Source organism: Carya illinoinensis, chromosome 11, assembly GCF_018687715.1.
Source record: "Carya illinoinensis cultivar Pawnee chromosome 11, C.illinoinensisPawnee_v1, whole genome shotgun sequence".
NCBI lineage: Eukaryota > Viridiplantae > Streptophyta > Magnoliopsida > Fagales > Juglandaceae > Carya > Carya illinoinensis.
In genome coordinates, this window is record NC_056762.1 from 28512660 (window position 1) to 28535313 (window position 22654).

At 35.3% G+C, this 22654-nt stretch overlaps 1 protein-coding gene and 1 long non-coding RNA gene across 5 annotated transcripts; one reads left to right on the forward strand and one right to left on the reverse strand.

The window, feature by feature from the left end:
• Positions 1-5729: 5729 nt before the first annotated feature.
• LOC122282940 lies at positions 5730-8499 on the reverse strand. Its single transcript, XR_006230503.1, has 3 exons — positions 8060-8499; positions 6116-6181; positions 5730-5875 (listed from the first exon to the last, which is right to left on the reverse strand). It is a non-coding gene; the product is annotated as an uncharacterized LOC122282940 (long non-coding RNA).
• Positions 8500-9403: 904 nt separating this feature from the next.
• LOC122281843 lies at positions 9404-22206 on the forward strand. 4 transcript variants are annotated; one of them, XM_043093653.1, is made up of 11 exons: positions 9404-9844; positions 12096-12223; positions 12338-12409; positions 12540-12685; positions 12806-12920; positions 13008-13088; positions 18377-18514; positions 19443-19530; positions 20563-20649; positions 21564-21677; positions 21808-22206. In XM_043093653.1, the coding sequence occupies exons 1-11, from the start codon at positions 9544-9546 to the stop codon at positions 21828-21830; spliced, it is 1293 nt and encodes a 430-aa protein (XP_042949587.1). In that variant the 5' UTR covers positions 9404-9543; the 3' UTR covers positions 21831-22206. The 4 variants fall into 4 exon arrangements, with proteins under 4 accessions (XP_042949587.1, XP_042949588.1, XP_042949585.1 ...); XM_043093654.1 differs by lacking the exon at positions 20563-20649; XM_043093651.1 differs by lacking the exon at positions 21808-22206 and having other exon boundaries at positions 20563-20687; positions 20787-21622.
• Positions 22207-22654: the final 448 nt, after the last annotated feature.

Genomic DNA, 22654 nt, shown 5'->3' on the forward strand with positions numbered 1-22654 from the left:
TTGGGTATTGCAACTATGCAATTAATTAGCAGTCAATTAAAAAATCGACCTCACTATCTTCAGAACTACATCAAATATCTCCCCAATGCATCTTTGTTCAAAGCCTAAGAACTTTATCAAAGTTCCTTCAAGTACACATGGTTTTCACCAAGACCATTTGCTCTCGCTCAAGCAGCTAAAGTGTTCAGTAAAGGGGTTAAGGAATTTCAGCCTCATGTAGCTTTGACACTTTATGCCTTCTCATTCATCACAAACCAGAGATAACATCGATATGCAGAAAGAGAAGCACACAAAGATGAAAGTAGAAGCATGATGACAATAAAATGGTAGGAATCAAATAGTCCATTTTGGTCAGTAATTCCATCAAATAGTTGATGGGCATAACCAAAAACGTACTTACATTCATGAAATGATTAACTAGGGAACAATTTCCATACATAAAATTAAACACAATAGAAAACCCAACTCAATGTCTCTCTTCTACTCAGAAAACCCAACTTAAAAATGGTCATTGTACTGGGGAACCAAACCGAAGGATTCGGCTGAAAACTTATCATGATGTAGGGTTTTGGAGATGAGCTAAACACACAAGCAACGTATGTCTTTGAATCATAGATTTGGACGTGGTAGTTTCTTCCAAATTGTTTTGAGATCACAGATCGAGCTTTAGAGAGAGAGCGACGCTATGAAACTAAGAGAGGGCTATGGAAGTGAGAGATGGAGAGAGATGGGAGGGGAAGACATACTCTGCATGTAGGAGAAGTAAGGGAAAGAGGGCTCGAGACTCATACCAGAGGGGAAGTTAAACTCAGAGGGAGAGAGGGTTCGAGCAGGATTCGATGAATTTCTGGAGGCTTATAGGAGTGTAAAAAACAAAATCGATAAACCGGTAAACCGGATTGAACTGGACCAAACTGGTGGGATTGGTCTGGTCCCGAGTTTGATTCGGTTCGGTACCGGTTTTATTTTTTCTTAAAACAGGTCAAAACTGGTCCGGTTCCAATTTTTCTTTTTCTAAAACCAAACTAGACCAGACTGGACTGATTTGTATATATTTGTTAATTTTTTATATTGTATATAATATTTATATATAATATATAACTATATATAAAATAGTTTTGTATTATATGATAAATTACTAATTAATATAATATTAAATTTTAAAATCTTATATCATTTTGTTTATTGTATTAATAGTTATACTAATATTATATAGTACATATTAATAATTATACTAATACTATATCACTATATATTATAATATACTATAATATATTATTATAGTCTATAATACAATTATAATATATATTATAATATACTACAATATATTATCATTATAGCATTATATACTACAATATACTATATTATATATATATATATATTATATAATATATAATATAGTACATTAAAATCGGTAAAACTGGACTGAAAATCAGTAAAACTGAAGTATCGGTTTAGGAGGGTAACCGGTGCATAATCGGTTTTGAAAAATGCAAAACCAGTGCATACCAGTTCGGTCCTAAATTTTGTCTAAAACCAGACCGAACTGGACCTGTTACACTCCTAAAGGCTTATGGTTTCTGCATTCTGAAATCGTGAGGGAGAGAGGGCTGCGGGCAGATTGAAATCGTGACATGGTGACCAGACCGGGTTTGCCACGTCACAAAGTGTGGTGTTGGATTAGTGGACTTGCTTAGGACTAGAATTTCTCTTTCCAAGTATGTGTATATACTGGTGGTTGTCTGTTCATGTAGTATTTTAAATGATCTTTTCCATTTAAACTTTCTAAGTAACATTGTTTTTTTTTTTTTTATAGGAATTCAACTTGGTCATCTGAGGTGAGGCAGATATATTAATTATTTTAGTTAAACTGGTAAAGTACTAGGTGTTGATGAGGATAGGCAGGAATCACATGTTGTGTATATCAGTTTTATAGCTATTCTTTTAACAATGTTGGGCTATTTTTCTTTGGATGGGCTATGTTCCTAGTACTTCATGACTTATAATGGTCTGGTCTGCTTACTGATTCACTCTTCAAAATGAAAGTAGGAAAAATGGAACTTAACATGAATATTCGATCAAAAAGAAGATATTGAAGCTGCATGTACAATTGGAGTGAAGAAGCACATGATTTCGATTGCCCAAAGTGTGGTACATGGCTTACACACTCTTCAATATGAGTATAAAGGTTGTCTCCCACATATATATAAGTTTAGAGCTTACTTTAATGCGGTTGTTTTAAGAAACTTAGCATCATATGTTGGGTATTTTGCGCTACATGGCTTATGTGCTCCTCTTCCCTATGATTATAAAGGTTGTCTCCCACACCTGTATAGGTTTAGAGCTTACACCATGGTTGTCGTAAAATTCACTTAGCATTCTGGATGTATATTTTGTGACATGGTTTTATGGTTGTACCTAAACTTCGTATGATGTCTACTATTATGGGTATCTCACAATCAATATATGGATGAATATATATACTTGGCTTACAGATGAGATATGATTAAAAGAGCTTTTTTAAATAGTTTGTCTACTAGTACTAGTAATTTTTGTAAGTGGCTACCTAAGTGTACTCATAAGAATTGAAAATCATTTATCGTTGAAAAAATGGGCTTCATGATGACGTAAAAATGGAGTTTTGAGTCCATTACATGTTGTTGCCCAGATGACTAACACAAGAGGGGGGGTGAATTGAGTTGTATTTAAAAAAAATAACAATTATAAATCAAATATACAATATAAAATATAAACAAAATACGAAACAGTAATAAATATAAAGAGTAAGAGTGAAAGAGAAGCAAACTCAATATGTTAAATAGATTCGGCCCCACTGCCTACGTCCTCGCCTCAAGCTACCCCTTGAGGATCCCCAAATTCACTATTCAACCTCCTTCAGGTGGAGATAGAAATCTATTACACCTTTGAACAACACCACTACAAAGGATCCGTGTAGAACACCCTCTACACTTGCAATCACCTTACACGTGGTGATTTAACTATTCCCTGTGTAGAACACTTTCTACACGCACAAGGGTTATACACACCATTTTATTGATACAAGAGCTGATAGTGGGTAGGTTATCAGAAAACACTCCTCAATGAGTGAAATAAGAATAATACAACGCAAACTATATCTCTCAAAATGAACAATGATTAAGGCTCAATGCTTATAGAAGAGAGAATGAAAGCTTTGAATGAATGTTGTATGCTCTTGGTGTTGTAAATGTGAAGCTCTCAAATGATCTATTTATAGGCATATGAGATTTCATATTCAAATTTAAAAAGATTCACATGTCAAAGACAACATCATTCACTTTTTCAAAAAAATCAATCATAATCTTTTACTTTCGACATATGATAAAAGGAGCACACTTTCCTTTTCAAAAAATTCAAACCTAATCTTTTATTTTTTGCATATGACAAAAGGAGCACACTTTCATTTTAAAAAAAAATTCAAACCTAATCTTTTACTTTTTGTATATGACAAAAGGAGCACACTTTACTTTTCAAATTTTTTAAACAAAATCATCTACCTTTGTATAAGTCTAAAAAAGTATCAATCACTTTTGAAAATATTCAAATAAAACATGCACATGTGAAAGATGACAATCAATCATCTTTAATATTTTCAAAGTTCAACACTTTAATCAAGGCATGCACATGTGAAAGATGACAATCAATCATCTTTCAAAATTTTCAAATTTAATTTTCAAAAATATTCATGCACATGTGGAAAATCTATTTTAATGCTTTATAATAAAATATTAATTTTGAGCATTAATCCTAATTTCAAATTTTGAAGATATTTACAACACTACTCTATAATTTTAATGTGAACTTGTTCCATTCTTGCTCATACTTGTTTCCTTGATGTGCTTGACTCTATTGTGTAGACAACTTGAGTTTGAGACTTCTTTATTCTTTGAATTCATTTGTTATCATCAAAATCCATGTATAAATATATAATTACACAAAACTTAAAATCTTGGGTTCAACACATATCAATTGGTGACGCAATTGAATTAAAAACGACTACAAATGTGTTACGTATGGACAAGTTCGGCAAGATTGCAATTCTAGAGTATTTGCAACCATACCACTGAGATGTAATTAACTAGATTTTCTAGGATATGGCCATATATTTGTGACCCTGTCACAAAGATACAAATATAATTAATCTTTTGCTACAATAAATTGCCATTTGAGGCAATTGTATAAATTTTCTAAAGAGGGTCAATTATCAGCATTTTTTTTTTTTTATTTACGACAGTTTGTTATGTATTGGATAAAACTTATTCTTGCTAAAAATCAAGATATTTGAGACAAAAATAAGTTAGTCACAAATATAATTAAATGTTTGGTTAGACAGATACAACTATTGTGAAACACTTATTAAACATTTGTGACCGTGATAATCGACGCAAAGCCTTAAATTATTGCAACGTTTTTTTTTCGATCATAAAATAAACTCGAAAGTAATATTTTTCCGGCATTTATCTGTGTATTTGCGTCACGCACAGAATGCCATAAATGTACTTTTTTTTTTACCATCGACGACTGCTTTTACGTCAATAGAAACCAACAATTGCGTCATGAATATTTAGACGCAAACATTCATTTTTTGCAATATTAACATGTTTGAACACTATAAACCTTTTGAGAGTCATTAATAGCGTCCACGTTGTGTCGACCGAATTTGGACGGGAATTGATATTGGCAACATATAGTAGATTTTTTGTATCTATTTTTTTTTTATTTTATTTTAATGCAAAAACCCATTTCTGTTATAGTGGGTGTTGGGTGGACCTAGACGGCATTGTGGGGACGATCAAGGCAAAGGCTAAGCGACTGAGGCTGTTGGAACTGAACGAAAATCCTTATTTTGTATGCGGGTATGGTGTTTTAGGGTGTAACTAGAACACAGTTTGGGCCTTCCAATGGGTCATGAGTCTTAGTTCCTTAATACACAATTTCTAATGGGCTTGGGTCTTGAGTTCTAAACCACTTTCTAACCGAATTTCATCTCCAACCAAGTTCTAAGCCCAAGAATTATACCCTAAAATTGCTTAAGGATCTATATTCTGACCCTTTTCTAATTAACTTCAACAAAATAATTAAAACTTAATAAAAATATCCAAAACCTAGTTAGACTCTAAAATGTAATACTTAAGTAACGAAAATTGAAAATGCCTAACAACTAAAATTACGAGCATAAAATAATGACTCTAAATCATATATAAAAAAATGACATAAAACTGCACATAAAATAATAGCATCAAACATAATACATAGTCATACAATATAATAATTAAATAATTTATCTATAAATCATTCTGGGTTTACACGGTGACACCCTCTAATCTCAACTAGGCCTGTTCATCCGGGTTCCAACCCAGAAATCTGAGTAGACCCAAACCAGAACCCGGATTAGTCCGGGTCAGAAACGGGCCGGTACCCGGATGAATCCGGGTTTTTCACAACCCAAATTCCGGGTTTCGGATTAAACCCGTTTTTTTTTAACCCCATATAAAAGCCTAAATGTATCCAATATTTTCACATATAGCTCTGATTTTTTTTTTTATAAAAAAATAAATAAATTTGATTGTACACTTTAAAGGTTGAAAAATATCACTCCTATATAAAAAGTTTCACTTAATTTGCCTCCCAATAAAAATGCATGTAAAACCAAAAAAATTCCAATATTCATCTATGCAAGTATGCATGCATTACAATACAATCCACTACATATTATATTATTTATTATTTATACATTACATTATGAAATACTAAATTACAATATATGAATTACAAAATAAGTGATTTAATTTCCACAACAAATAGCAACTTCAAAGTGATTGGCCTCAAAATGATCCTGCAAAAAATAAAATAGAATGAAAATGACATTTTAGTCTTCCTAGTTTGTAACTACTCAAACATTCTCATCAAAACAATAAAACAGAGTTTTTCTAATAAGCAGTAGTAAATACACTTGAGCTTTTAGGAGGAGTAAACAGAAACAGAGCAGCTCACTCTTCATCAGTATTTCAGAAGAGTCAGGAGAGATTAGCTACTGGACACAATTGAGAAAGAATAAGCTGAAACTTGATCTCACCTGATTGGAAATCAGTAGATTACCATCACCCTGAACTTCTTCCATCGCCACATCTGAAACTTCTTTCTACAGCATCAAAATTTTCAGATATTTCAGTTAAAATGAAAACTTGCAGGAATAAGATTACCATAAAATTTCAAGACAATGGATGAAAATAACCTTGAACACATAAAATTTACAGATTGATCAATACAATAGTATCTTGAACACATAAAATTCTCTATATTTACATCATGGTCCAACTTCTTGAAGGTTTTCTTTAGAACCTATATTGCCAAACAGAACATCGACATGAATAAATGAATAAATATGGAGGGATAAATGCTCTATCTTGAACTGATACAAACAGAAGAAGCAAACATAGACATTATATTTTGGAAGGATGGGGAATGACAGTCATACTTCAAGGTTCTCCAATTTCCTGTTTTAGTGAAATAAAATATCACTTAGCTGTTGTGCATCCAAATTCAACCAAACAACTGAATAAAAAGGGTCAAAAGTTTAGGATAACTTTTTTTCCACACCTTTTTGCCCTTTCATGCGGTGTTATGTGTGCATACTTTGCAATCTGAAGTTATCCAACAAATCAAATAGACAACAGAAAATAGAGAACAGACAGCCCACTTCAATATAAAACCAAAAGACCAGAAAACAGACAACAGACAACCCACTTCAATATAAAACCAAAAGACCTTAGCCACTTCATCTCACATAAGATTACAGCAAATAAACATCATTCAGTGAAGACCCAAGTAATAGAAGATTTAACGATAAAGTAATAAACCATCAACAAGCGCAACAATGCATTCTTCAAACATGGCAGATGAAGAAGATCCACTCCACTGCTTCCATAGACATGATCAAATGTAAAGAATGGGTGCCAATTCGTACTTGCTCCATAGAAACAACAAATATTGCAAAAATAAATTGAAATAGGTTCCCCTGAAATTATGCTTCATTAAGGCCATAATGTGCCTTAGCATTTTCATTGGACAACAATTGGCTTCTTATATATTGATCTCTATGTAATATTAGTAATTTCCACCAGAATTTCCTGAATAGAACTCGTCTGTTTATGATCACACATATTCCAACCTTGAATTCTTAAGTGTGTATATATATATATATATATATATATATATAGCTCAAAGTCAAGCTTGCAATTGGCTTCCAAGACCAATTCGAAACTACCGTCAATACTACCATTGTATTTTACTTGATTCTATTTATGATCCTTGCAGAGGATGTTTCTACTCAAGAAATAATATCCAACCACAACAAATTATTTGCTTTCTGAGAAAATGATATATAATGCCCTGTTTTTGTTCTTGTTAAAAGTAGAAAAGCAGACCCTATGTTTCTGCACTATATATATTATTTAGAATCTGCAGAAAATTGTAAATCATGGCATTATAAGTATTTGGAGGACTTTAAAAGCGCACGGCTCACCTGGCGATGGGATGGGAAACACTTAAGCTAAAAATATAATGCCAATCAGTATAGAAATAACTAAGAAAATTATTTCCAATCCGTTAATTAATTAAAAACAAAGCAACAAACAAAGAAACCCACAACAAGCTAAATAAAAACAAAGCAAAAAACATAAGAGATGATAGAAACGAAATATATGTGGCATCCCAGAAAATTATATAGCCACTCACTGCATTCATCCAACAAAAAATAAAATAAAAGAATACAAAAAAGAGAAACAGAGGAACCAAACGTAAAGACTAATAAACTTGAAAAAAAAAAGCCCTATGTTTAACAAAAAATAGCAGATCTACCTTCTTCTGTTCTTGATCTGCTATGAGCCCAACTCGTTAATAAAAAATACCCTATGTTTAATAAACTTGGGTCGATCGATCGATCGATTCAGAAAGAGAGAGAGAGAGAGAGAGAGAGAGAGAGAGAGAGAGAGAGAGAGAGAGAGAGGAGAGAGACTACCGATCTAAAGTTCGGCGGCGGTGAGAGAGAGAGATGGCGGCAAAACTTGAAGGCAAAGCCTAGGGTAACATTCGTCGAGCTTGGACGAGAGAGAGAGAGAGAGAGAGAGAGAGAGAGAGAGAGAGAGAGAGAGAGAGAGAGAGAGAGAGAGAGAGAGAGAGAGAAGAGAGAGAGAGAGAGAGAGGTTACATTTCATTGGGCTCGGACGCGAGAAAGAGAGAGAGGAGTCAAATAAATCACATTCACAATCAAAACCCTAAAAACTGGGTACCGGATCTTAATCCGGTACCCGGGTGTAATACCCATGACTGGCCTAGATTGAGCCGGTTTTTAAAATGCAGGTTTCGGCCCGGATTAAATCCGGGCCGAAAACCATTACCGAACACCCGGTTATCCGGGTTCCTGCCCCGTATGAACAGTCCTAATCTCAACTGGACATATCAATGTTTCATAAACTCCACCCTAACCCTCGACCATTTTTTACCATTTTTAGATTATATTTGGGTGTTGAGAGTATCTCACTACTTCTCAACATATTTGACTATTATTTATTATTTTATTATTACTTTTCATATATTTTTTTATTACTATTTATTATTTTTTATAATTATTTAATATTTTATTATTATTTTTCACCCATTTAGTCAATCATTCCTAAAGGTGACAACCAATCGCCCCTCGTCAGAAACTATCGACGTCAACAAGATCTGGTTGGATTCAGCGTGGGTCCAATGAGTTGAAGTCAAACTTGGCATGGATTTGGCTAGATTAGATCCTATATAGATTGCGTGGTTCTTTGGGCCACTTCGTGCCAAGGTGTTATGAGGTGGCCCAAACCACCTTAGGGTGGTTCGACAACCCTAAGGGGTCTGCTAATCAATCCCTTCCTCGAAGGTCGGTAGCCATGCCTTTTTTATATTTTTTTAGTTTTTAATGTTTTAAAATTTCAACTTTTGATTGTGTAACGATTGTTTTGACAGTGAGAAGAGATGTGATAGTTTTAATTAAAAGTTAAAAGTTGAATAAAATATTATTAAAAATTATTTTAATATTATTATTATTTTAAATTTTAAAAAAATTTGAATTGTGATATAAAAAAATTTAAATTATTTATTATATTTTACATAAAAATTAAAAAAAAAGTTACTTTAAAAAAGGATAACGTGGTTATACTAAGGGGGTGTTATCTTGGTTGAAAAAATTTAATTATAAATATAATTATGTATTAATATATACATCAATTTAATATAATTGATTAAAAAATAAATTTTATTAAAAATATTATTAATTTAAATTTTAAATATAAATGAAAATAGTAGAGTAGCAACAAACTTACATATTGAAATATCGGAAATATACACGGAAATGCATCTTTCCTCGTTCGGTAGACGACCCATCCAGATTCCAGCAAGATCGTATGTGCAACAGTCTGGAAGGAAGGCTGCTAAAATGTTGTATGTGGAGACCACTCCATTACATGTCTCATGCAAGTAGCAACCATGGAAGAAACCATGATGTCTTCTACCCCAAGGAAGCGCCCAAAACTAAAACCCAAACCCAATGTTAAACCTTCTCCTCCTCATTCAGATTCTTCGCTGAAGTCTCTGATCGAACCCCCACACAATTTATTCCCCTCGAGGGACGAGTTCCTGAGGCTCATGTCGGTGCTCGCCATCGCAACCATCGTCGCTTTAGCCTGCAACTTTTTGGCCACCAGTTTCATCAACCGCCAATCCAAGCCCTTCTGCGATAATCGTGACTTAGACTCCCCTGATTCAGTCTCCGGTGAGTCCCTTATTTTTTTTAATTTGTTGTTTTTTTCGGCTCTTGAGAAACTTGAGGGAAAAGAAAAGATAACGAAAAACTCTCTGAATGATGTCTCACTCGATATGTTGGTTTCAGAGCCAGATTTACATGCTCTCTGGTTGGTTGGTTGATGGAGTAGTTTCTTGGTTCTGTGTTTATTTTTATGGATTAAAAATTTAATCTTTGCGGTTACGTGTGTTCGTATTTCTGTGTCTGTGTGTAGGTGAGGTTCAATTTGTTCACAATGTGATTGATTCTCTCTATGTTTGCGTATTATTTAGTGGGCCGTGACTCAAATTTTATTTAATAAAACGATAGAATTTATGTTATCAGCGAGCCAAGTGGAGTGGTAGGTGGTTCTAGCTGGACTTTGTTATCTCACTAGTGTGGTGGGCACGTGCACTGTAGATGCTTGATCCCCAGTTGGTAGAAAGAAGATTTCACCTTAAAGAACCCTTTCATCCAATCACTTAGGTTTATTAACCGAATAAACGCATGGAACATAGAAAATAAATCAATAACTTTAAACAATGAATCGCGAAAATCTACAAATAGAACTACTCAGTCTTTGAGTACTATCGAGCTCATGAAAGCGGGTCCAATCTAAAGCCTTTTTCAATCAAAAAAGCTGTACCCGCATCATTACCTATTATCATGTTCAACACTAAAGTCATTGGCGATTGATTTAGGCAATCTTGATGTTTTCTTTTTTTGTGTTTTATAATTTTTATATGCCTTCTGAAAAAAAACAGGAACTGATTTGTTTTATTCTTTTAATAAAATTATTTAGGTATTCTTTTAATAATATAAAACAACAAGATAGTGAAGTGTGCCAGAATTCTTTTGCAACTTCTTTGAATTATAATATGTTGGGGATGGATCATCGTCCATTGGTTTTGAGATCATACCTAAGCTTTCCATCTGCTACATGTTTATGAATGGTTGTACGAAGATCATGTCTTAAAATTCATCCACCATATGTGTTTTGTTAGTGCCAAAATAATGTGTTGATATATTCTTAAGACAAAACTTAGTTCAATTGAGTGTAATTGGTTTCGTCTTGAAATCGGATAAAAAATTTAAGACCCAATGGGTTTGCTAGAATCTCACTTGGCCTCACTGTTCACTCAACACGCATGCAACACCTGCTCTAGCTAACTGTGGTGGACCAGTTTGCTAGACTCCAGCGAGAGCAGTAATAGAGTGAACTGGCGCAAATTTGAATCCTACCAGGTTTCTGAAATTCAAATTAAACTTGATTTATGCCCTACATGCATCTATTGAACTAGCCTGAATTTGAATCCTGCCAAGCTTTGGAATTCCGAATTAAAACTGTTTTGAGCCCTACTACACAATTTTCAGATAGACATGGGCATTAGTTTGAGAATATTTATTTTTTTTTTGGCGAGAGAGACTGGGATATTATGCCTTAAAAGCCAAACAGTTTCTTTTTTTCCCATACACAGATTATCACCTTGTTGGTTTTTGATCATTTGGAGAGCCGATGAGTTCATGAGTTCATTATTGGTACTGCTAGAGTTTCGGTAGATTGGCCGAAGCTCTTAGGTGGGGGAAGTCATAAAAAAGGGCAAAAGGCTGAAGTTTTGGATCTGTTGTTGATCTAAAGATCAAGTGGGTCATTTTTGAGTATTACAACTCAAGTTTTGAGTCGGCATAAGTTTCGTAGGTGTCTAAAAATTACTAAAATCAATTGTGATTATTACTTCTATAGTGGATTTATAGTTGGTGGTTGAACAACCAGATAGGTTTTTCTTTGGAAGTTCTTAAAGTTTTCCCTTCATGGCCAAAATGTTTGTGTTAATTGTTTTTACTGCTTTCTTAGATTCTAGCTTTTGTATTTGTGGTTGTGTAGATATATTGGCCTATTCAATCTTGAAATTTTGTTGTATTTCGTTGAAACACCTACTCAACCCGCTATGCCTGTTTGAGATCCGTGCCATCTAATTATTTTCAGGTACACTTTCCTTAAGGAACGTCTAACATTTGTATTCCTGCATCATTTGAATTGCTAGTAATCTTATATCTTTTTACATCTGAGCCCTATGCAATAATTGTTGGTTTGACCTCTAAGCTTGTTCTTGTAACTCTTCAGTACCATGTTTAGTATTTTTGCTACCTATATTAATTACACTAGTCCTAAGACGTGTTTTGCAGTGTGATGCTTACTACTTATTGATGTTACGTTTTAATCGATTTGGATAACTGACAGATTTCTGTGAGCCTTGTCCAAGTAATGGAGAATGTTATCAAGGGAAGTTGGAATGTGTTCGTGGTTATAGAAAGCATGGGAGGTTATGTGTAGAAGATGGAGATATTAATGAAACAGCTAAGAAACTTGTGTGTCCTAAAAAGCTTTTTCATTTTGGTGTACTATTTTTTAGGGATAGAAAGTAATTTTGAATTTGGTATGTATATTTCTGATATGTGATTTATATATATCGACATTTGCAGTCAGAGTGGATAGAAATCCGTCTTTGTGAAGCACATGCTCAATTTTTGTGTGATGGAATTGGAACAGTTTGGGTCTGTCACCTTTTAACTCTCTTAACTTAATAAATTGATTGTGTATTATGTTATATTTTCTTGACTAAACACAACATGCTTGAATTTTGTCACCAATGATCGTATTTCTGATTATATACCCTATTATCAGGTAAGAGAGGATGATTTATGGAAAGAATTAAATGGACACGAGCTGATGAAAAATGTTGGCCTGGACAATGCTACCTATATGTATACAAAACAAAGGGCAATGGACACTGTTGACAGATTGTTGGAGACAAGGACCAATCTTCATGGGTTTGCATTCCATCTTCATTTGTAGTCTTAAGATTTAGTGAATCTTTTGGGTCTTCAGGTTGGATGTTCCCTGATCATCTGCTTTATGTTTTATTATTATTATTATTATTTTTAATTTAGGATCAAAGATTTGAAGTGCCCAGACTTGCTAGCAGAGAGTTTCAAGCCATTTTCTTGTCGCATTCGTCAGTGGTTCTCTGAGCACATTCTTATCATTTTTCCAGTTTGTGCACTGGTATTCCGTAACTAAAAGACTTCCCTTCAATGCTTATGCTATAGTATAAATGAGTTGGAAGCTTGTTGATAATATCAAAGTTCACAGGTTGTTGGATGCACATTGTTGCTTCTGAAAGTCCTTCGTAGACAATATCTATCAAGGAGAGCTGAAGAGCTATACCACCAGGTATACAAGGCTGTCTTTTTTTCTTGTACAGCCAACTGAATGTTATTTTGTTGTTTGGTTATATTTCCACTCCCTCTTCTGGGCATGACCCAAGGCAGGCCAATCCAGCCAGTACTAGCCATCTTGCAATAGAGCAAAATATGAACAACAGATTTTGCATTCCTCTTGCACAGGCACTATCAATCAATTACCATCATGTGCCTTTTCCTAAGATTCTCCATGGTGAGTATCTTTCCTAGAAAGGCTGGTCATGCAAAACACCCAGTTTTCAAAGGGGCCTTAGTCTGCTAGATACTCTTCCAAGTAAAGATACTTCCCCTGACCCCATTAGCAACTGTTCACCTCTACTCTACAGGAGAACAGGTAAAAGGTGAGATTTGTCCAGGTCCAAAAACTGAATTGAAAATACAGAGAAAAATCAACCAAACAGTGCGGCTACCATTGAAATCTAAATCCACAGATAGAGAAATAGAAAATCTTAACTCAACAAAATTCAACCGAATTGATTACAAATAGAAAGAATGAGATTGCAATTGGAACCAAAATTAACTAAATCTAAACCCAGATCAAACAAATCAAAATGCCAAACAGCTTCAAAATGTGTGTGTGTGAGAGAGAGAGAGAGAGAGAGAGAGAGTTCTGCATTTTGGAAGTGTGACTGTAACCTAAAATGTATAAGCACCAAATGGATTTTAAGGTTTCTATATAGATTATGGTATTTTAATAGATACAGGTGGGGGTCCGCTGAACAACTCTTACCTTTGAGGAATGAAATTGTTGTCATGAGGGATGTGAGCATTATAGAAAGGGCGAACAGTGAACATCCCTTTCTTGGAAGGAGCCCAAAGAAGCATCTAAGCTGTAAGCTAGACATGAAACCCTATATCCATTATATCAATGAGAAGGTGAATGAAAAAGAATTCATTGAGGTCGATTAAGGACCTTTAATAAATTTGATTAGTCCTTTAGATTGAAAGGTTAGGAAGGGCAATGCTTCCCTCGAACTGAGTAGCGCTCTCTCCTTGTTTGATCACAAAAACCGAGCCGTTGCGCAAAAATGATAGTGTTGGAGAATTCAAGAACAACCATGTAGTATTATAGCCCTTGTTTATATTATTTGGTGGATTGTCAAAGCATTGGTCTGTCAAATGCTAGCACATGGATTTGAGTCTTGAAAACAACTACTTGATGGAAAAATACTGAAGGATAAGACCGTATTCAAGCGACCTCTCTCAAGATGTCGTTTCAGTAGGAGGAACAGTAATGACCAAGATGTTGTTTCACCGACATCTCTCTCAACATGACCTTTCATCTTCCATTCTTGGCTATTCTCACCTGGGATAATCCTTAATCTTCTTTTGCTTCCTAGATTAGTTTTCTCTTTTTTCCTTTACTTCCTGCTTTAGTTTATTAAGATAGATCGTAGCTTTGTATTGAAGCCAAGAAGTTTGTGTTTAGTAGGAAAGATGGCAACTTGCTTTGTATTACTGAGAGAAGTAAGAAGTTGTCCAAGTCCCTTAATCTTAGTGGAGGAATGGTCATTTGGATGGAGGACTGTCTAAGGTGATGGAGGACTGTCCAAGGTCATCGGGAAATAATGATTCTTTCCTGACAAAAAGGGAGGGTAATAGAGTTTTTATGGTTCAAAAGTGTCAAAATACATTTGGAAGGTTCGTGAAGCTGATTGAGTTTGGCACTGGTACGGGGAATAGAATTTTAGTAATTCTAGAAGGTAGGAAAGGGGGTGGCTGGGCAGGTTTCGCGAGATTAATGAGGGAGATGGTTGATTCTGGGAACTCTGTCTTTGTTTCTGAAAACAGACTTGCCCCAGTGAATGATGGCGGTGAATGGGATTCCAGGAACAAGAAGGCGTTTTCTGATACATCTTTGAAATGCGTTAACCATCATAGTGAAGCTTCTTATTTGTCGGCTTTAATGAATCCAAGGAAGGAGAAATCTGAACTTCAACAGCACTACAGCAATGGTAAATTCAGGAAGGATGAGTCAGTGCTAGCTGGTGGTAAAAGAAATGCTGCTTTGGGGTGGAAGCAGTTCAAGGGTTGGAAGAATGGTTGGCCTTCTCCCTCCATGGTGATGCAGAGGTTTGGAGAAGTCGAAGGGTCTCTTTGGCAACTTTGGGCAGAGCTCTCAAGATGGAAACAAAGGGTCAATTCTTTGTTGAAGACAGTAGATGGGGGGATTGAGCTTGTTGATGGAATTGGGCCATGTCATTTCAGGTGTTAAAGAAGTAAAGGATGTTAAGGGGAAGTCAGCTGGGCTATTGGGTATTAAAGGAGATGGACTGCGCCAAGGCCTAGATAATAATTTAGAACAATGGAGGAAGAAGTCTCCAAATGGGCAGTGTTCTTCGAAGGACCCAGGAGTTGAGGAGCCCCAGTCCAAGGCTTTGGTGGATCTGTCATCTGGTCAGAGTTTACAGAGTGGCTCGTCAAGGACGGGGGATTAAGAGATGCCCCAGCCCAAGTGGGTCATGAAGACAGATCTCTTGGTGAATCCTTCAGGGATGCACCAAGCCCACTAAGACCCCCACATAATTGTTGTTCTTGACTGGTTAGTGAAGCCAATCAAGAACAACTTCGGTCTTTAAGAGCTCTCTTGTTATGTTTTGAAGCCGTGTTGCGGTTGAGAACTAACTTATCCAAATCTGAAATTGTTCCAGTGAGTTCTGTTCCTCATATTGCCAATCTGGCTAATATTCTGGGGTGTAAAATATTGTCATTGCCTATGTCTTATCTTGGTCTATCTCTAGGTGCAAAGCATAAATCTGTTTCAATTTGGGAAGGTGTGATTGAGAAGATTGAGAGGAGACTAGCCAGTTGGTAAAAAATATATTTTTCTAAAGGGGGCAGGAGTACATTAATCAAGAGTACGTTGAGCAATCTTCCAACATATTTCCTTTCTCTCTTCCCTTTTCCGGCTGGGGTCTCTTCGAAAATTGAAAAGACATGGGAATTTCTTGTGGGGAGGTAAAGGGGAGGAAAAGAAATTTCACTTGATGAGTTGGGATAAGGTATGTCAACCGATTTCAAATGGTGGTTTGGGAGTGCATAATTTGAGGCTGTTTAATAAAGCTCTTTGTGGGAAATGATTATGGAGATATCACTTAGAAGGTGATGCTTTATGGAGAAATGTGATAGATGTTAAATATGGGGGTATGAGGGGTAGTTGGTGTTCAAATGAAGTAAAAGGTGCTCATGGGATGGGTTTATGGAAGTCTATTTGTACGGGCTGGGGGGAGTTTGTTGAACATGTCAAATTTAAAGTGGGGGATGGATCAAGAATTCGATTTTTGCATGATCATTGATGTGGAGAGTTAACTCTCAAGAGTGAATTTCCTCTTCTGTTTCAGATTGCAAGGCAGCAAGATGCAACAGTGGCAGATTCTTACTCTTTTTTTAATAATAGTATGCAATGGACTGTTGATTTTGTGAGAAATGCTAATGATTGGGAAGTCACTGCATTTTCAGATCTTCTCTGCAGATTATATGGGATGAAGTTTGTCCAAGGCAGCGTAGACAGTTTGATGTGGATCCCTGAGAGAAATTTCAGATTTTCTGTTCATTCCTGTTATGATGTCTTAACCAGTCATGGTGTAAGTGATTACCACTGGAAAAGTATTTGGAAAGTTAAAGTGCTGAATAAGGTTGCTTTCTTCTGTTGGCTTGTTTCTCATGACAAAATTCTGACCACTGATAATTTAAGAAAACGTGGTCTTTTTATTGTTGACTGGTGTTTTATGTGTAAGAAAGATGGTGAATCAGTTAATCACTTGTTTCTACATTGTGAGGTGGCCTTAAGTCTGTGGAATCATATTTTTGGAAGGATGGGTATTTCTTGGGTGATGCCAAAACACGTGGTGAGTTTACTAGCTGGCTGGAAGTATACTGGGTGGGTTCTTTCTTTCACTTCCATTTGGAGAATGATCCCTTTGTGTTTGATGTGGTGTCTTTGGCTTGAAAGGAACAGAATATGTTTTGAAGACAAAGAATGTTCGATGGAAGATATTAGGGAGTTTTTTCTCAAAACTCTTGTCTTTTGGCTGGCTTTTGTATTGAATAGTGATGAAATGTTGGAACTTTTCTAGTTTTTTCTTTCTTCTTAGCTGCTGTATGTAGGTATTTCCTCTTGTATATACCTCTTGTGTACTTGGGCAATGCCTATTTATGGTAATAAAAATCTTATTAACTATTAAAAAAAGGGTAAATTCAAGAATTGAAAGCTCCTTGGAAGAGCATAAATGGCCTGAAATATTAGATCAGCTGCCTTCCTAGCCATCATCCACATTTCCTTGATAAATATATATTCACAATTTTGGGTGCCAGTCAACTTATTAATTAGAACTAAGAGTGATGAAACTAAACACATTTGAGGAAGGCTATATCTCACCCTTTATAATTTTACTGAGCATTTAGAATCTACTTAATTAAAGCCAAGGTACACAATTTAGATTTGGATAACAAGATGCTGACTTGACCAATCATTCTAAGTACAATTGTCTGAGCAAAATACAAAAGAAGTAAATCAGTAAGCAGACCTTGTTTGACTCTATCCAATACCTGTTTTTTTTTTTTTTTTTTTTTTTTAATAGGAAAAAGCTCTGTTTACATCAAAGATAGTAGATATTTCACCAAAATGCAGAGTACTTACCAGATTGTTCGGTCTACCTCAATGGGTGCACTGGCATTCTTATAGGTTTACGTCGGTATACTGGGATCTGTATTTTGCATAAAAATCTTGCAATGAAGTAGCCATTAAGTGTAATGAGAATGCCCCTTTATGGTTGAAGGACTAAGACATCGTATAAAGAATATTCAGGTGACACTCACATGATTATCAATGGCAGATTTGTTTTAATACCATATATTCCTTCATGGATTTCTTTCTTTCTTGAACTTTTGCCACTGGTGCCCCACCTTTTTATACTATTCTACTTGCATGGCATGCTTTGGGCTCTTTTTTCCTTCTATTTAAACAAATTTATCGCCAAAATATGGAACCTTGTCTTCCTTGGGGGTCTAGGAACAGCTGGAATTTGTCTCTTCTTTACCTTGCAAGCTGTTCTGATGATATTTTATTAGTGGAGCTTTAGCAATGCATGGGTAGATGTGGATGTTTTTCTGTTAACATATCGATCCCCTTTTATTAACCAGTTACCGATCTATCCACATGTTAGTTCGTGAAAAGTTATTATGTTCTTTATCCCCTGTTTATTCAATTTGATTAACATTTTTAATCAAACATTAAATTCTTTGTGGCCTATATGATAGGTCTGTGAAGTACTTGAGGAAAACGCATTGATGTCAAAGAGAGTAAATGGAGAATGTGATCCTTGGGTTGTTGCTTCTAGGTTACGAGATCATCTTCTTTTGCCAAGAGAGAGGAAGGACCCTGTGCTATGGAAAAAGGTAACCTCGTGCTTGGAGCCAATTTCTGCTTAAATAACTTCTTTCTGCTGTGGTGCAGTGCAGATACATTACCGGTGTCCTAAGCAGTATATTATCTCAATACTCTAGTGGAAGTCAAAGTTGTGCATGAGTTTTGTAGGTGTTCATTGACTGAAATGCTTTCGTGAGATTCTGAAATTTGCATTTGTTCTTATAAAAAAAGAAAAAAGTAAAAAGTTTACTTATCAAAAAAAGAAAAAGAAAAAAGAAGTTTGCCTTTGTTCATATAATCTCGTTGCACTGACCAGTTTTTGGTGGTACCAGAGTATCAGGATAGAAGCAGCCAGCCTATTTCCATGTTTAAATTTGTAACACTCGGTTTCAAATATTATTCTGTCTGGATCTGGGCAAATTTTAATTTTAAGGCACCCTGAAATGTTCTTATATTGAATAACAGTTTGTAACCGACAATCTACTTGTGTAGCACCCCGTTGTTGCACTTTTAATAAAAGTTTGACTTGTTTTTATTACCAAAGCTAGCTTTTTTTGTACCAGGACATTGAGAACTCCTGTTCTCCTTTAGATGTCTATTGGTGTACATCTCAATATCACTTAAAGGTTATGGTGCTTTGTGTCAATTTAAACTACAGTAAATAATTTTAAGCCATCATTTCTGCAAAGCTTGTAACCCTTTCAGTAGCTGGTAATGAAGATAGCTACTTTGTTGTCTCCTAAATTCTGTAGTTTTCCAAAATCTTTGGGAGCAATTATATGACCTTCTGAAATAAATGCAAGTTTCAAGGCAACTTGTTGAGGACCACCAGTGTATTTATTTAGAATTGATTATTATTGTTATTGTTTTTTCTTGTACTGACAGCTGTATCAACAATAATGTGTTTTTAATCGAGTTTATAATAATTTTTTCAAACCATTTCCATACTATTTTCAGGTAGAAGAATTGGTTCAGGAAGATTCTCGGGTAGATCGTTATCCAAAGCTGGTGAAGGCTGAATCAAAAGTAGTCTGGGAATGGCAAGGTATACAAGTGTACCAAACTGTTTTAGAAAATAATAAACAGGGTTTTCCAAATTGGTCCAGTCTCTTACCTAGTTGTCATTTTTTCTTACAACTCAAAAAGTTATTACATCCAAACTAACATTTTGAGAAACATTTGACCTAGTTTGGATACACAATTTAGATGAGATAAGATATTTTGAATAGTAGTGAAATTTTTTAATTAAGATGAGAAGAAATAGTTTGTAAAAAAAAAGTGTTTGGATAGTGAGATTAGGTGAAATAGTTTTAAATTTTTGGGATTTGAAAAAGGTGTGGGTCCCACTATTTTAGAGCACCGAATTTTGCACTGTTCATGTCAGTTTCCTATGTTTAATTACTGTCCATTTAAGTGGATGTTTTTAAAACTTGAGAGATGAAATATTGAGATTGGATAGCCAAAACTACTGTATGATACAACTCCAGATGAGATGTTTTCATCTGTATTGGGTAACCAAACTGGGCCTAAAGGAAACAAAAGTTCTGTAAGATTTTGTCCAAAAAGTACTTAATAAAAAAATATATTATGTCCAAAGTTTTATTGCTGGGAAATGTGCCAATGAGAATAGGTGATTTAGAACAATTGGTGGAGTGAAAGGAGATCAAGGAAAGGAAGGCCTAAAAAACATGCTTAAGTTTATTGAAGAGGAATATGATAAAGAGAAAAATGGTGTAAAAGTATGAAAGCTGGGGCCAAAATTCCACCTTTATAGGCCCTTGTTCCTAAAAAAGCTGGGGCATTATATGTTAAAGATAACCTTCCCATTACCCTTGTGAATGGGGTGTATGAGAAATTCACAAAGTTTTTTCGAATAGGATGAGCAGTGTTGTTGAGAAGATCATTTTAAAGCCTTAAAATGTGTGTGTGAAGGTAGAAAAATCTTAGACTGTGTTATTGCTAATGAATATTTGGATGGTAGACTTTGCTCGGGTGAACCAAGGGTTCTACACAAACTAGATATTGAGAACGCATATGGTCAGGTTAAATGGGAGTTTATATATCATTTGTTTGGCAGATGTGGATTTGGGAAGAAATGACAATCTTGGATTGATTACTGGTGCTCCCGTTAGCTTCTTCAGTAACTCTCAAAACTTGAGACAGGGTGATTCACTCTCTCAGGCTTTATGTTGCTCTCTGAGGGTAGTTTTTTTTTTTTTGGCTTTCTGTAGGGAAGATTCTCAGTGTGGATAACCCAAGGAAATGCCATATCATTGTCATGGACTAGTGCTGTATGTGCAGGATTGCTGTGCCTTATGGAGCAATATCTTTGGCCAAGTTGGGTTGGCTTGGGTTATGCCCAGAAGAATAATAGACCTCTACCAATTGGAGAGGGTTATATGGCATCTCACAAATTGCAGCAGTATGGAAGGATACCTATGTCTATTGTGGTTTATATGGAGGGAAAGGAATGAAAGAAATTTTGAGGATCACAGGCACTCAATGGAAGAGCATAAACTTTTTTCTTCAAGATTTTACACCTTTGGATAGCCTATATAGATTTTAATGGGCATAGTCTTCACAATTTTCTTGTGTTTTTTCCAAAATTTTATCGTATCATTTTCTACTCCTAGTTAGGTGTTTCTCTTATATACTTCCTGTGGTTCGCATGTATCTTTCTAGAGCTAACTGCAACTTAATTGGGATTGAGTCTTTGTCAACTTTAGTTTTCTCAGTTGAGAACCAAACAAAACCTGTTATCTATGATTTGGATTGTTCTCACCATGCTGTTCTGTTCACACGTTCTCTAAAATGAACAAAATTTCCCCCCTTTTTCTTTTAAACTCTGCAGAACAGATTAGCTGATAGTTAATTTAGCCTTTCTAGTTTCTTAGTATCCGGGGGCCTATATTGACTAACTCTGATGTTCTCAATCACATTTGAGTGTTCAATTCCATGCTATCGTGACTTTTTGGAATTCTACATGTTTTTCTTATTTTTCCGTGTCATCTACAACTTTGACATGTGCTCTGTCTCTCTCTCTCTCTCTCTTTTTTTTAATTTTTTATTTATTTATAGTTGAAGGCTCTTTAAGCTCTGCAAGGATGAGAAAAAAAGTAGAGGCAAGCAAACTGAAGTCCAATGAAGGAATTGACATAAATTCTCAGCAACGATGCCACACATTGAAGGCTGGTGAGTTGCTAAACTATTTGTTGGTGTTCCACATAATGCATTTATGTTGCAGATCAATCGACATCTCAATGGAAAATTTTTCTCGATTGATATGGCTGGAATGATGTGTTGTACCACAAATTTCATGCAGAGCCTAAGGCGCTGATTTTTTGATGTGGGCTTGGGATTCTCTCCCCACCGAATGCTGAAACAACTAGGACCCAACCAAGGTCTTTTGTAATTTCAAGTCTCGCTCTTTGTTTTGTACTTTATAGGGGATTGAATGAGATGTCTCACCGATTGAAATGTTGGGACCTTCTATTGGAAGAATATAGAAGTTGTATCATGTTTAGAGGTAATTTCAGGAAGTGCAGTCATGTCTTGTACATCTGTGCTCTGTTTGGGCCCTGTGAATAATGATTGAATACAAGTTTAGATGTGTTTTCACGAGCTTACTAGTCTTGATTGTGACAAGGAACAATGATACCACATCGAGCCAATTGCTAGAGAAGAAAATCAATATATTGCTGATAGCTTTTTCCTTGTGGGTTATGTATTCAGATTCAATGGAGCGATGATCATATTCTGAAATTCTCTCTCTCTCTCTCTCTCTCTCTCTCTCTCTCTCTCTCTCTCTGTGTATGGATGTCATGTATCTTTAAGCCAATCACTAGTGTTTTTTCCATTCTTCCATGGTATTTGGATTATGTGTTTCATTCATGTCAAGCATGCTAATTACGGATTTGTATTTGACTGTGCTTTCTTTTTATTGAGGAAGCAAAAAGCAATGCATTATAGCGGGCACTTGTATGAATAGTCAGTCATGATGCTAGCCTTGTAGTTACTAATAATAAAAACAACAAATGCTGGGTTTTTTGGGCTATTTTCTTTGTAGGGTACCACTATGGTGGTTTACACGTATTAATCAGATGTCTCCACATTAATTGATAAAAAGAAAAACCCATCCCTAGAAAGATACCCATTTTTAACAAAGAAAT